We start from the raw sequence: 12,783 nt of genomic DNA, 5'->3' as shown, positions 1-12,783 counted from the left end.
GGGTCCATCTGTCCCGCTTTTATGACATAGTCAGATTTACTGTGATTAATTGCTATTAAAGTGATTATCAATTCATTAATTAATTTAAAAATCTTTAACTGGAGTTTATAGTCTGTTAAACATGCAACTCCCTCAGAGCAGTAATAAAAATACAACTTTACAAAAAAAGTTGCATTTAAGATTAAAATCCTTCTTTCTGTGTAAATGTGCTTTATCTGGAACTCCTCAAGTGTATTTGTTTTAGTTTCCCCTGGCTCAAATTCTGTGAAAATTGGAATGGATGTAATATTTATATTAAACTGAGACAAGGCAGGAAGGACTATCAACTGAAATATACAACTGTTAAATTTTTCCAAAATAATGAATGTAAACTAAAATATGAATAAAAACATTAACAAAAAGCCGAAGTTAAAGAAAGGACCATGATAATTACATTATAAAAGTGGAATGCTTTTCTTTACAATTTACAGTATGATGTCACTGTATGTTCTTCAAAGTATTTTGAAGAAAACTCCTATTTTTATATGTTGTAATCTTACATCTCTCACTCAGACAGAATAACCATGTAAAAAGTAGAAGAACAAAAAAGATTAAGTTTATGCAAAACTCATGAATATTTTGTTTTACCGGTTTAATTATTCAATTCAATTCAGTTTATTTATATAGCGCCAATTCACAGCACTTTACAATTCAACCAGATCATACTGTACAGTGAAATTGATTCAGTTTTCTATTTAAGGAAAACCAGTTTTTTGCATCGACTCATTGACTCGACAGCAATCCCTCACACCAAACATGCTTGTAGCGACAGTGGAGAGGAAAAACTCCCTTTTAACAGGAAGAAACGTCCAGCAGAGCCATTGCTGGATACAGTTTATATGAAGAAATGAAAGCAAATCAATACTTTTATCTGTGTTGCAATGCTATCTAAACCAAACCACTTTATTTCTAAATCAAAGTGCTGCAGAGACTAAATATAAGGCAAGAAATACAATTTAACTATAGAATATGAGTTAATAAAGGGGATCTGTTCATACAAAGGGTAAAAGACTAAGACACAGATGCCAACTCTGAGTTCAAAGCCACAGAGGAAAAAGGGTTTTTTAATAAAATTTTAAAACATGACGAGATGGAGACGGCCTGACCTCTAGCTGCAGCTTATTCCACTTTGTTGGAGCCAAAACTGAAAAGGCTCTGAATACTGCACTTACTTTTAATGGTACATAACATCAACACTAAACGCTGAATTTCAAACCCCCTCAGTGGCTTCTGACCTGTTTTCACATTGATTTAAAAGTGTTGAAACGGCTAATGCCATCGTACTTTCTCAACACTGCAACTGAGAAGGCCCCCCTTGTAAATGTTTCTCTGGATCTGACCTGCTTGACAAAGTCTCACTGCAGCTGCCCTGAAATTATAGAAGAGCTTTACTCAAAATGTAAGCACTCCTCCGTGAATTGCAGTTTTTTAGCGTTCAACCATGTTTAATATGGTGATTTAGATTTTGTTATCCAGAAAATTAAAATCTTAAATGTTTAGAAGAAGAAGCTGAGCTTATCTTATTGTTTTTATTTAAAGATGTTTCTCCTTCCCTTTAAAAGACTCCTTTAGTTTTTTTTTGGTCCTCTTCTTCTAGGTTTGAGTAATTTTTCTTGTCTGAAATATTCTACTCTATGGCTATTCTTTGCTGTAGCTGGTCTGACTGTAGTTTTGAAATGTGCTTTACAGGTTATTTAAAGAAAGAAATACTATTACACTGCATGAAAAAGGTTAATTATGTCAGGTAGAAAAAAACCACCTAGATCATCAAGTGATTGCTAGTATATCTGCTGTTAACATGTACGTTTCTGTCTTTGAGAAATGGGCGATGCAAGCCTCTCTGGGATCATCACTACCCCAGATTCCTGTCTCTCTATATTTTTGTCTTTGGGTAATCATATTTACTAAACACAGACCCATATTAAGATTATTTTCTGTAGAACAATCTGGTGCTGTGTAGGGAAAGAAAGTTTGGATACTGTGTTTGTCTGTGCCTTTTACACTTACATTTTTGTGGTTATATAACCTCTAAAGCTCCTTACTTTTGGACAATGGGCTTTGATGGCATTAAATATTTTATGTAATGTAAGTAATGTTACAAAGAACATTTTAAAAGGGTAGAGCAATACTGTGTAATTGTTTTTTAATTGTGAGGTAGAATAAAATAAACAACAAAGTTTTTTTTTTTTTTTTTTTTTAACAGCCATGGAGATGAAAAGAAAGATCTGCTTTAGGTCTGAGGTATTACATTCTAATATCCTCCTCTTCAGGAAGCAGAGGATACAGGGTTATTTCCTGCATGATGTACAAACATTTTTCTCTCTAACCTGTAGCTTTTTGAGGAGCTTTTGCCATCTGTTTATGACCTTTCAGAACATGCAAAGTGTACACCTCTATATAAATCAGTGGAGCACAAAAACACAATCTTGAATGAAAATTTAAGATTTTCACCAAGAGCAACATGGAACTAGCTAACCCAGGGGCTGCTTGTTTGAGTGTGTTTCACCATCACAGGCTGTGTTGTCCCTTAAAGACTTCAATTCAGTCCAAATGATGGATATCAAAGAACATCCACATTGATTTCTGCCGGCTCTGAAAAAGCACCTATTTCATCATCTTGTGCTGATATTGAACTGCCTGGCACGATGAAATAAATTATTTTTTTACAGTATCAGAGCTAAGTTTTGTTGTTTTATTTCTCTCTTTCCCTTTGTACTCTTGTCTTCTACATGCACTACTTTAGTTAAATACACTCACAACATTCAGCAAAGTTTAACCCTTTTTTCCCCACAGATTAACACAATGATACAGATTAACTGCCAAGTCCCCAAACAGCTGTGTGACAGAGACACGGAAAAAAGACAGTCCAAGTAATAGGAATAGAGTTGGCATGAAAAAGCCCTTATTGCCAGAAAAAACAGGCAAATATACTCTCTACATGACTCACCATTGACCAGGCCAGCAAGTGCCAAGACATGCCCCAAGGAGTTTAAGTCAATCTCTGAAGATTTGCAGAAAATGGGTAGAATTCTATTCATAGCCCGACCCATCCCGACAATGTCAGGACTGGTGTTTCTCCGTGGCTCTACCTCAAAGAGACTGGCTGAGGTGGATGGGAATTTATATGTACTTTAGGCAGGGGCAGAAAATGTGTGATGAATTGGTTTCATTTTCATTACACCAGCAAAACAAACATGAAAGAGTAATTGTGACCATGGTCTCTCTAATGCTTAATGATTTATCAGCAGGCATTGATTTAACATCATAGAAGCTAATGTGAAGTGAATGTGCACCAATGCAGTTTGTTTCAAACTTTTTAAAGCCAATAGCTTGCTCCTATAAAGAAATGTTTTTACACATTATCTGCAGGTGCGTCTTATCATATAACCGTAGTTTGCAAAACGAGGATTCATTGTATTGCCTGCTGTAAAACAATTAGAAGAGACTGAAGAAATCTGTTAGGGAATGTTAGGAAAAAGCACATCTTTCATCAATCGAAACTGTTTTGTTTGACAGATAAATAAAGCGAGTCATACTTTCTGATGTTTGTAACCATTTTTACATTTTGCAGGGAGCTTATGTTAAAGTCAAGTGTATTTAGTCCCTGATTTTGATTTGGCAATTTTAATATAACATGTGTTATAAAAGCCTGTATGCTGTAGCTTTAGCTGTATGATTAGGATGCGTGTGCTGCTGGAAGCTGAAAGGTTGTGTGTGCAGCCACCGATGACCTGGTTCCTTATCACTGCTAAAGAGAAGCATACCCACACTATGATGCTATCACCTACAAGGTGGGGATGATATTTTCACTCCTGTGCATTTTTCCAACCGCAGGTTTCTCTGCATAGACCAAAGAATTCAATTTTGTCTTATCTGACCGAATTACCCTCTTCAATATGTTTGCTGTATTCCTCATGTGGCTTGCAGCAAATCGTAAATGTGACTTCCTATGGAATTTATTCAGCAACAGCAGGTCCATTATTTTTGTGGTGTTTTCCCTGGTCTTCATAAAGCTGTTTATTGACTAATTCTCACTACCAAACCTCACACACAGATTGATTGTGAAGTAGCTTGTTTATGGAATTAAATTATACACAGTGGACTGTAATCCGTAGGTCATTTCTGAAGGTAGTTGTTAGCGTGGAGGAGATTAAAAATTATGTATATATAAAGAAAATAAAACCTGACTATGGAAAACACACTTTCCAACTGCAGAATCAGAATCATTCACACCCCTCACGTGTCTTTCTCTGCCAAAATGTGAACATTCTGGTCCTCAAACAAGTGTCCTTTGTCCTTAAGGTATAGCTGGACATCACATTTTGCACAAAGAAGAGAGGTTGCTTAAAAGGGGTTTAAAGGAAGCCATTTACATTAAGAGAGAAAAAGCAACCTCAGATTTCAACTCTTGAAAACCTGTTGTGCAGCGTTAGATTTGATTCCTTCCCACTATCACCCCTATCCTCATTGCCATGCAGGTGATCAAAACATTGTGCCTGTTAAGCCAGGCCAATAACAACCCTAACGTCTCCCCATTACACAGGCATAGGCCAGTTTCGGGTTAATTTGCAGGCCAATAATGACCTCAACAACTCCCCATTACAAAGGGGTGGACCTGTTTTCGGTACATTTGCATGTTTTCTAAGCCATAACATGGCTTTTGTTGGGCTACTCTATAAAGCCTTGAACTCAACGCAACTCCAGGGATTTTGAATTGAGAAAGCTTTCTGGATGGGAAGCGAAGATGTCTTCAAACTTGGAAAACAAAGTTCAGTGGTTTGTTTTTAACCCTTTTTTGCAAGGACTATGACCTGGATGACTGAGAATCTTCACCAGCATTAAATATAATCCAAATAAGGTAAAAGTATTGTAGTTTTAGTTAGGCAAAATTAACTATCAAAATGAGGTACAAACATAACTGTCACTGTAATGAGAAAATGGGGGGGGGAAAAAACGTCCACACTAAAAGTACATTTTTTTCCAGGTCCCATTTTGTAATTCATGCCCGCTGGTGAGAGTCAAAGTTTGAGGAGGTTTTTTAATAATTATATTGAGGTATTTTTGTCCTCTTGTGTGAAAAGCCCTTAAACCAGCCTCTGCCCCGTCCTAGATAGTTTAGCATTGGTTGTCAGATGTTCTTTCTCATGTACTTCCAAGGGATCTATCGATTTGTTCACTTTCAGTGGTTGCCATCCAGAGTCTGCTTACGCAGTCCGTCCGTCAGCATATCAAATTCTGCTTGAAGCAGAAGCAAGCCATTATTAAATTTCCTTAAAGTGAGCATTTGACTGTTCAAGGCAGAAAGAAACAATGTTGGGATAACAGCTGAATGTGGAGCCAAGATAAAATTATGAAAATAAATGTGGAGCTTCAACAACAAGCTTGTAAAATAATTTTTACTACACTTATAACTAAACACATGAATTATTTTGTGTCCTCCTCATCAAATGGACTATAAGTGAGCACTTTGCCTTTCTTTCGCATTAAGAAACAGAAACCCAGCTTTGTCTTTATTTCTCCAAGATGAGATCTCTAATTACCTGCTATCTTTTCTCCTCCTAACCCCCACTTTCTGCCTTTCTCCCCTCCCCTCTCCCCCCATCTGTCTCTAGAAGTGTGACTGTCTGCTCAGCCTAGAAGCCTATTCAGCGGACCAGAAGCGCCGCGTGTGTCAGTGCCTGAAGGACAACATTGACAAGCAGCTCCAGCTTCACAGAAGGGAGCCCGCCGTTCCGCACTTTGAACAGGTAGGATGCACTGACACTGGCACAGACGTGTGCACATCCAGGAGCATTTCCAATTTCCAAAGATGAATCAGGAAATAGATGAACACATGGGAATGCATATATTTTCTCCTACCGCCCCTACTATCACAGATGCCTTGTGAACATCACATGCTTCCAAGCATATACGGTCTGAAACATTACACACTTGCAAGCAGTTTTTCCGGTTATAAACAGCACTGCACACATTTCTTTAGGACTTTTCTTTTATTTAGCTGAAATGATGAAAAATTTTCTGCTTTAATTGTGGTCAGCTGGTAAGATCACATTATTTTGAGATAGATTCAATGCTGTGTTTATAATAAAAGATCATATGAAATGTCAGGGTTTACTTTGTTGAATGTTTTTTTTCTTTCCAAGGCGATAATAGATCAGGAAAAGAGCTACCCAGCTAGTTATATTGCACAAAGTTCTACGTTAATGGCAACCAGTTACTGTATACTTTCAATTAATGCATTTGGCCAAAAATATACATGTGAAAGTAATCAAGCTACATTATGTTTTCTTTCAAATTAAGTCTATTTTTTTCTAAACTTCAGCTTTTCTCAGGGAGAAGTCAGCATTAGCCCAGCTTTGCTTAGAGCTGCATAAGAATTTTGACTTTAAATTAGTTTGGACTTCTGTTTTTACTTTGAACTGATTTAAAATATATTAAATTGTTCTAAATGTCAAACCAAGAGTGCACCTTTGAATTTGCTCTGTGAGTTTAGACTTTTCAGGAGCTTAGACAGAATCCCACCTATCCAGTCAGTTATTGAAGCCTTACCTTAGGAATTATGCTCAAAGTGATTTTTTTATATATTTTTCTGTAGACAGCTTTTATTTTACGAGTTATGTAAATTAGTTTGAATGTAATCTGACAAGATTAAATGTAATTTAACAAACTTTATTCATATTTCTTGTTCATTTTAATTCTAAAACCCTTTTCTCTTTCTTCAAATCCCTTCCTCTTTTATATTTAATGAGCGAGGTAGATATCCCATTCTCTCCCCGCTCATTTGAGGCTAGCTGAAAGGTGAATAAAAGTAATGAATAACCCACCTGTTTTACATTAGGACTTCATTTCATCAGCGTATTAAAGAGAGGAAGAAAAAAAGAAGGACAAGCCGGCAATCTTTCATCCATTTTTCTTTGCTTGCTTTTGTGTTTATTCAGCTCTCTCTCAATATATATTTGCACATGCATCTGAGTTTCTGCACTTTAAATTATTTTATAAAGACATATTTTTTTAAATATGTTTCCAATTGATACAGATTCTTTCTCAGTGGATGTGTTTGAGTGTTTCGGAATATATTCATTATCAATGGATGTCATTGGATGCATATGTTGCATTGTTTCGATGTGCATCCTCATATTTTCCATTAGTTACGTGAACCTAAAAAAAACAAAACAGAACAAACCACAGGCAGCATTGTTCAACATTACACTTTAATCACTAACTACATAATGCTAAAACACATATCAAAAGTGTTTGATTTTTTTTTTTTTTTTTTTACCGTACTGTTGTCAAACCTCCTTATGTTTTAAATTTGCTATAAAAACCGTCCATATTTAACTTTTTCCTGTTTTATTATTCAAATTGATCCAGTGGTTCTGTGGGGAATCACAGTTACAGAAGAAAGTTTATTTTATTAGTTTGTTTTCTGTTTCTTTAGGTAGGAAGGCCAAATATTATAGTGTCGCTCTTAATATATTTCATAAGTAATATAGATTAGTTTTTTATTCACTTGACTAAACAATTAACCTTTCTTTAGGCCAACACACATTAGGAGTGCAGCGAAGCATCACTTTGATTAATGTGCTTGCGTTTGCCCCTTTAACACAGGGACATGTCATGCTGAGGTGCTTAGAGAAAGAACAGATTACTGGACTTCAGCTGTAGACAATTTTATTAGATGTGTTGACGCTTCTGATGGAACATATTAGAAAAGTATTGCAGGACCCAATGCCCTGGAGTGTCAGACTCCTACCAGACAACATAAATGTGTTGCCTTTAACAGATACAAATGAGTCTAAATGAGATGAAACAATAATTAGGATCTACTGTCTTTTAGTGTTGAGTCCAACAGAAAATGAAAGTGAAGATAGAAGCAGAAAGCTGGGAGGAGGTGCCATATTTGTGTTTACAGGTTGGTCACTAGAGCAAGGATTGTGTTGAGTGTTTCAGACTGTAGGCTAATGTGATATATTATATAATTTTACAATAGCTGCAGCCCAGCAAGTTAGACCAGGGGCCTCAAACTCATTTTTATGTTGGGCCACTTTGGCATCATCGGTTATTTTAAAGGCTTGGTTTCTGCTGTATCAATGACAGTTTTTATATTTATTTACCATAACTGACTTGTACAAATTTGACACTTTAAAAGAAATTATGGCTCTACTTTAAGATATGCCTGTTTGGCTCTTGAGGCCCAGATAAATTGTTGTGATAAAGTGCCTGATGTTAGTCGTTGATCAAGTGGAAGATACTTTCTAGATTCTCTTGTGCAACATTTCTTCTGACTACACTCAAATAAACATGACTGCATTTAAAAGTTGTACAGTATATCACGCATCTAATAGTCCACGGTGCTTTGCATAGACACACCCTTTCTTCCTGTTATGCGAATGAAAACACTGATGGAGTTTGCATCTCCAAAGCAGAGTTAAAACTAATGGAAGAGTCACAAAGCCATTTGTATTTCTATAGAAATTCGGATGATTTTGATTAACTCCAAAATACAGATGCAATTTATCCTGCAGTGCTGCAGTAAAAATGGAAGAATACCTAACAGCATAATTATTGCTTTCACACTCAACTTTGTTTTTTCTGTACGCTTGGATTCATGATATTGGCTAACAGGGGAGTCATAATCATCTGTGAGATGCGAAAGTGTACAGTGAGAAAAATGAGAGTTAGATTCTTCAAATGTGGTGAGATTTCTTACTGTGGTTTTGTTATAAACAACTGTAGGGACATACAGAGTAAAAGAAAACCATTTATCTTGGTCACACTTCCTTCACATGGTTTAAAAGATATAGATACATTTCTAAGCATAATTAACTTTAAAATAAACCAATACGGTAAATAGAATACAAATCCTATTCAATTAAGTCTTCAAATGAAAGTCTAGTTTTTAGCTCGCCTGGATTCATATAGCCACGTTATGAAAACATACCAGACCAATGTTGTTATGTTAAGTTAAGAGCCTTCTAGGGGGTTCATTTTTTTTTTTTTTTTACTTTTTTTTTATGGTCTCTTTACCCTTTTTGGACCTTTTTCTTGTAATCTCTCATCGCTGTGAATGAAAATCTAAAAGCCTCCTGTAGGCAATGAAATGCATGTTTTAATCATAGCACTTTACTTTTAAAAATGAGTTCACTTTTGATTGCTTTTCTCCAGAGTACCTTAGAGGCAAATAGTTTGTGTTTAGTCACCTTCAACTATGTTTAATAATATGCAAATCAGTTTGTCAAGTAAAGAATATGAGAAAGAAAAAGCTCCTTGTGTGCCCTCCATGTTCCTTTGGGGTGGTTTAATTTTTGCAAAGGAAATGAGGACACGGTCCCATAGATAGATGTGGGCATACATATGGGTCAGATCCTTCAGCAGAGACAATCTAGGTAAAAAGGCCAAAAAAACTAACGTGCATCAAAATAGAAACATGAAATAATGTGTGTTCCTTTGTGTTACCAGATGATTGCAAAGCCATAAACTAAAAGGCTTCCTATCCCTGCAGTAGACTAAGTGATTATTCCTTTATCACATCAAGTTATTAAGTTACATATTCAGTGTTACCATTGTGTCAAAACTAAAACCTATTTTTTAACCTGAATCAGTTATATATTTCATGCAAAAGGCATTTTCCTGCCGGTGTTCTAGAAGTGCTGCAAAACAGCTTTATAAAATTACACTCTGTCACATAACCCTTGTGTCAGAAACCTTTTTTTCTTCCCTTCACACACAAAGCTGTGCAAATTCACACTTAGCTGAAGTATGCACCTCTCTTAAGAGTCGTTTTCTACTGTGCAGGGAAAGTAGAAGACTTTCTTAAGGAAACATACATCATAGAATCCAAATCCACTCTGACTCGTTCCTGTTTATTTCAGCAAATAGGCTTATTTCTTCATAGTGCTGATGTCAGCTGCTGCCCTATTTTTTCAAGTCCCCAAACAGTTTCAAAGGGTCTTTACAGAAAAAAATGGACTTCTGCACTTCTTTATAGTGGAGTGGTCCGAAATCTTCTTGTCGTGTTTAGAGTTGGAACGGAAGGGTATTTTAGTGTGTTGCTTTTCTTAGACCTACATCAAGCAAAAGCATTGTTTTATTGACTTTACTGCAAATTTAATATCTCAGATACTGTTTCTCTTATATTTATAGCCTGACTTAAAGAAAAAAAAAAAGTCAATATGAAGCAAAATATGAGCCAAGATTTAGTGGAAGTCAGATGGGTGTTGTTTAGGTATGAAATTGTATTATGATGATATATTGATAAATTATCCAGAAATTAGAGGATTTTTAAATTAACTTTGTAATTCATTAATGAGAAGATTAGGCATGTTTTATCATCCAACCTGTTTTATCGAAATTATCTTTTTTTATCCATCCATCTTCTCCCATTTATTCCATCAGTGTCATGGTGGGGTCGGTCTCTATCTCCAGTCTATGGACATTAGGCGGGGTGCACCCTGGCCAGGTCACCAGTCTGTCACAGTGCAACACAGAGCAGTCAACCATGCACACACACACCCACATCTAACGACATCTTATGTTTTTATTTATATCTATATTTATACCATCAATGGCCAAACAGTAAGTATTTTCCACCTAAAAGGAACAATTCTGATCATTACTCTGTTTCCAAATATGAAAACTAAATCAATACTTGGTCTAATATCTTGTAGATTATTAAACTAAATGCAAGAGGGGTCTTTGTGTGGAGAAAGTTCCTAAATTTGGAAATTTAGAATAATCTGTATTTCTAAGGTGAAGATCGAATCTTCTCCAGTTATTATAATAGGTTGATATCTAATTAGTTAAGATCTGCATCCTTAAACCAGATATCACCACCAGATAAAGCTAGTAGACATATCTCCCTCCTATTGTGACCTCATTTTTCAGAGTGATGGTATTTTATGCCCAAATCTCATATGTCATGTAGCTTTGCTTGTATAGAAACTCACATAAGACGCATGAAAAATGTCTAATCTAATTTTAATATTAAGAAATCTAAACTGATGTAATCTAATACTTTTAAATCAGGCATTCACTTTTGTTTATATAAAATGAAAATAAAACCCAGAAAAATGTAGCCCATTGGACTGATGGAGATGCATTAAAGCCATTAGAAATCTCAGAGCTCCTCCACTGAAAAGCTTCCAGTATATTATCGTCATCAGCAACTAAGATGCTGGAAAAATAAATTTGCGCAGCTGCTCACACACCCCCTCCCACACACACACATTTTGTTTGTCTATTTTAGGGGGGCGGGGGATTTGCATTGATTTCCATTCATTTGTATGGCCTAACTCAGTTACTTACCCCAACTCTAACCATTACCAGCATATACTTAGCCCTAAACCTAACCTACACTGACTTCACACATTGGTCCTAAACCTAACCCCCAGTCCGACAGGAAAGCCTTTGTCTCATTGAAGTATCTGAAGTCCTGACAATGTAGCATATTCCTGGCAAATGTCCCCACAAGATATGAATCTAAACACGACTCCCTGCTTTGAGAGGCACAGGACTTAACTGCTCATGCAGTCACCATTTCATTCATGATAATGATACTCCTTATTTGAGTCAGGACAAACTATTTCAAGCCGAGAACTTGTATATTTCTCTGCTTGAGCACAATCAGTACAAATGTATGAAAAACGAAGAAAGATGACTGCAGCTGCTGATGAACAGTTCGGCAGTCTTCTACTCATTTAACATTTATGAGAATCTGCTTTTACTGCAGACATGGTTATATTCAAGCATTTATGTTGGGATAAACTTTGACGACTGAAAATGGGCCTTTTCGAGTTCTCTTTCTGTTGACACGCTCAGTGTAACGATGAAGTATATTTCCTTCCATCCTAACTTGTCACATTGCCAGGAATGTAAGTTTTCAGTCAGAAACACATGAAGCTTAGTGACTGAGATGATGGCTTTTGGGAATGTGCAACTGTTGATAAACGTATCTTACCACAGCACAATAAGTGGGGCACAAAACAACTCTTAAGTGAGTTCTTTGGTTTCTTTAGTTTGATTTGTGGATGAATAAATAAATGAATGAATGAATTCATTAATTAATGATGTCATCTATCTTGCACTTATTTTAATACATTCCTTCTTTACCCCATGCCAGGGACAATTTGTTCATTTGTTTATCTGTAGAAAGCAGAATACATATACAGCAAACATGAAATGTTATTTATGCTACAGAGGATTTTAACCAGCTGCCCCTCACCTCCCCACACATTTTTTCTTTTTTTTTAAAACGAGAATGTAGAAACACATGTTTCACAGTTGCAGTAAACATGAATGTTAATTTGGGTTTTTTATGCTTGTGTCTGTATTTTGTATTCATTTTTATGGATCTGTTTGTTTTTTTGTTTTTGTTTTTCTTCTGGAACACAGGTTTGATTTTACGCAAAACATTTTTGTGATTTAAATAGGGTGTAAATTAAAACCTTGGACTTAAAGAAATACAAGAAAACCCCCACTGATATTTCGGTAGATGTTTCTAAGGAAGTTACACCTCAAATGCATTTTTTTAGGCATATGAATTGTCAGGAAATTGCTACCGAATTTTGTTCAATATGTATCACAATAAATGTACCCTTATTTATATATCTATAGCAATACAGTAAAAATGATGATATATTGCCATTTTTTAAGTTCTGGAAAACCTCATGTTGTTCCTCTGCTGCAGAGCAGATGATTACTATGATCTTTGGTGGTGTGCTGCCAACTAGTGGCTGGGGGTTTCAG

General features: G+C 35.9%; 1 protein-coding gene across 5 annotated transcripts in view; it reads left to right on the top strand.

The window, feature by feature from the left end:
• rgs3a (regulator of G protein signaling 3a) overlaps positions 1 to 12,783 on the top strand; it is a 154,069-nt gene that overhangs the window by 73,186 nt on the left and 68,100 nt on the right. For all 5 annotated transcript variants that reach the window (XM_038302063.1, XM_038302070.1, XM_038302079.1 and 2 more), the window contains one exon: positions 5,652 to 5,786. In XM_038302063.1, the coding sequence (XP_038157991.1) occupies positions 5,652 to 5,786 (135 nt within the window). The remainder of the gene's footprint in view (positions 1 to 5,651; positions 5,787 to 12,783) is intronic.

The sequence above is a fragment of the Cyprinodon tularosa genome, unplaced genomic scaffold (assembly GCF_016077235.1).
Source record: "Cyprinodon tularosa strain WSP-4 unplaced genomic scaffold, ASM1607723v1 ctg113, whole genome shotgun sequence".
Classification (NCBI taxonomy): Eukaryota; Metazoa; Chordata; class Actinopteri; order Cyprinodontiformes; family Cyprinodontidae; genus Cyprinodon; species Cyprinodon tularosa.
Note: the sequence above shows the minus strand (reverse complement) of the source record. Positions and strands in the feature narration are given on the sequence as shown.